Consider the following 2,505-nt stretch of genomic DNA (forward strand, 5'->3'; position numbering starts at 1 on the left):
GGGGGCGGACGGGAGACGGCTCTGGGGTTCCCGCCTGCTCGGCACTGCCCCGTCCAGCGGTGGCGTGGGCTGGGGTGCGGGTGCACCAGGGGCCTGCACCCAGACCTGGGAGGGGAAGGGGGACACGGCGCACACAGACCCTGAGAAGAGGCCAGGAGAGAGCGACACAGGCTGTTTCTCCACCGACCTCGACGCAGGTGAGCGCCTACGGCTTCATCACCGAGGGCCACGAGCGCTTCTCCGACCACTACTACGACCGGTCGTGGAAAAAGACGGTCTTTTACATCAACCACGACTTCGCCCTGGAGAGGACGCTCTGGAAGCGGCTGCATGACGAGGGGATCATCCGGCTGTACCAGCGCCCAGTGGAGCCCAAGCAGAAGGTCTGATGGGCCCCTCAGGCCGGGCCAGGCCCCCGCCCCTCCGGGCCTGGGAGGGAACATCGTCTGTCCGTCTGTCCGCACCATGAGGGACGCCCTGAGACGGCCATGACTGGCGTTGGGAAAAGAGCTTGGAAAGTTGCTGAAGGTTCTGTCCCGGGGGGAGGACAGGGCGCCTTTCTTTTCTTTTTTCTCTTTTTTAATCCTCACCAGAAGGTATTTCCCGTTGATTCTTAGGGAGAGTGGGAGAGAGAGGGAGAGACAGAGAGAAACATCGATGTGAGAGAAGCACATCGGTTGGTTGCCTCCTGCATGTGCCCTGACCAGGGCCCAGGCCCGGGAGGAGCCTGCAACCGAGGTTCGTGGCTTTTTTTTTTTTTAAATGTATTTTATTGATTTTTTACAGAGAGGAAGGGAGAGGGATAGAGAGTTAGAAACATCGATGAGAGAGAAATATCAATCAGCTGCCTCCTGCACACCCCAAACTGGGGATGTGTCCGCAACCAAGGTACATGCCCTTGACCAGAATCGAACCTGGGACCTTTCAGCCCGCAGGCCGACGCTCTATCCACTGAGCCACCCCCGCTAGGGCAGGGCTCCCTTCTTGAGACCGAGGAATTTTAACTGAACGGGTGACGAGCGGTCAGTGCCACAGATCTCCGCGGAAAACCACCCTCACTGTGCAGAAGCGATATCGGCACAGAGGAAAGACGGAAGTGATGGAAACACGGATCCGGGTTTGAAGTCCGATCTCTTAGCAGCGCTGAAGCCTTGAAGGCAGCTCATTTCACCCTGGACAGTCCAGGGCAGCGATTTTCAGCCGGTGCCGCCACAAGAATTTATAAAACACCAGTCCCTGGCTTCGCAGTGGTGCACGGACCCCTTCCCCTTAGACCGGCGAATAAAAACACGACCACAGACAACACTACAGGAGCCAGACATCCGTCGCGAATGAATCACAATTATACCTCTTTTTTTGTGTGTGTTTTTGTCAGATCGGCAAAAAATATATTTTTTTGGGTGTGCCGCAGAATTTCAGATGTTAGTTTATGGGTGCCCTGAGATGGAAAATGTTGAAGATCGCTGGTCTAGCGGACGCCGCTGGGGTTATCTGACCAGCCATCCTTGTCTTTGAGCTCTTTGACAACTCTGGGCGGGGAGGGGGGGGGGTAGAAAACTGGTGATAATAAAAAAGTCTTGTCCACGGAGATGCAAATACGTGTTGTACAATGGAGACACGGGTAGCTGTTCCCTCTGGGTAGTGGACCATGTTGTACAATGAAGACATGGGTAGCTGTTCCCCGTGGGGAGTGGTCCCTGTTGTACAATGAAGACATGGGTAGCTGTTCCCCGTGGGGAGTGGTCCCTGTTGTACAATGAAGACATGGGTAGCTGTTCCCCGTGGGGAGTGGTCCCTGTTGTACAATGAAGACATGGGTAGCTGTTCCCCGTGGGGAGTGGTCCCTGTTGTACAATGAAGACATGGGTAGCTGTTCCCCGTGGGGAGTGGTCCCTGTTGTACAATGAAGACATGGGTAGCTGTTCCCCGTGGGGAGTGGTCCCTGTTGTACAATGGAGACACGGGTAGCTGTTCCCTGTGGGTAGTGGACCATGTTGTACAATGGAGACATATCTTACTGGTTCTTTCACTCATGAATGCGTTAAATAAAATCCTTGTGCACACGAGTCACAATTTTACCCTGTAAAAAACATCCTTTAACACTTTCTTAGGCTGTTTCCTAGTCTGCAACATGACTTTTAGGGTCCATTTCACAAAGATTTTTAAAAACCGCTGTGTGTGAGACGCCTGATGCAACAAGGAACTAGTTTTCCTCCCCTTTCATTCTTCTATTCTCCCTGCATTTTCTCAACCCCCACGAGGAGACTCTGGGCTAAACCTAAGCCATTTCCGTTCATCTTCTTTGAGCTCTAGCTCCGGGATTTGGACTGTGAGGCCCAGAACCCCAAGGATGCTAAACAGAATTACTAATACCAATAGGACTGGATTTGCTTTGCTCGAAAAGGGTGCAGTACCAGCTCAGGGCAGAAGGTGGCAGCATCTTGGCGCACAATTCTCTTTAGTGCCCAGCTTTTTTTCTTTCTTTCTTTCAGGTTTTCCTAGTTC

General features: G+C 53.1%; 1 protein-coding gene across 1 annotated transcript in view; it reads left to right on the forward strand.

The window, feature by feature from the left end:
• ST6GALNAC1 (ST6 (alpha-N-acetyl-neuraminyl-2,3-beta-galactosyl-1,3)-N-acetylgalactosaminide alpha-2,6-sialyltransferase 1) overlaps window positions 1-605 on the forward strand; it is an 11,218-nt gene extending 10,613 nt beyond the window's left edge. Inside the window, 1 exon segment of the mRNA XM_014531735.1 lies at window positions 16-605. Coding sequence (XP_014387221.1) covers window positions 16-389 — 374 coding nt within the window. The 3' untranslated portion in view covers window positions 390-605.
• Window positions 606-2,505: the final 1,900 nt, after the last annotated feature.

Source organism: Myotis brandtii, unplaced genomic scaffold (genome assembly GCF_000412655.1).
Source record: "Myotis brandtii unplaced genomic scaffold, ASM41265v1 scaffold825, whole genome shotgun sequence".
NCBI lineage: Eukaryota > Metazoa > Chordata > Mammalia > Chiroptera > Vespertilionidae > Myotis > Myotis brandtii.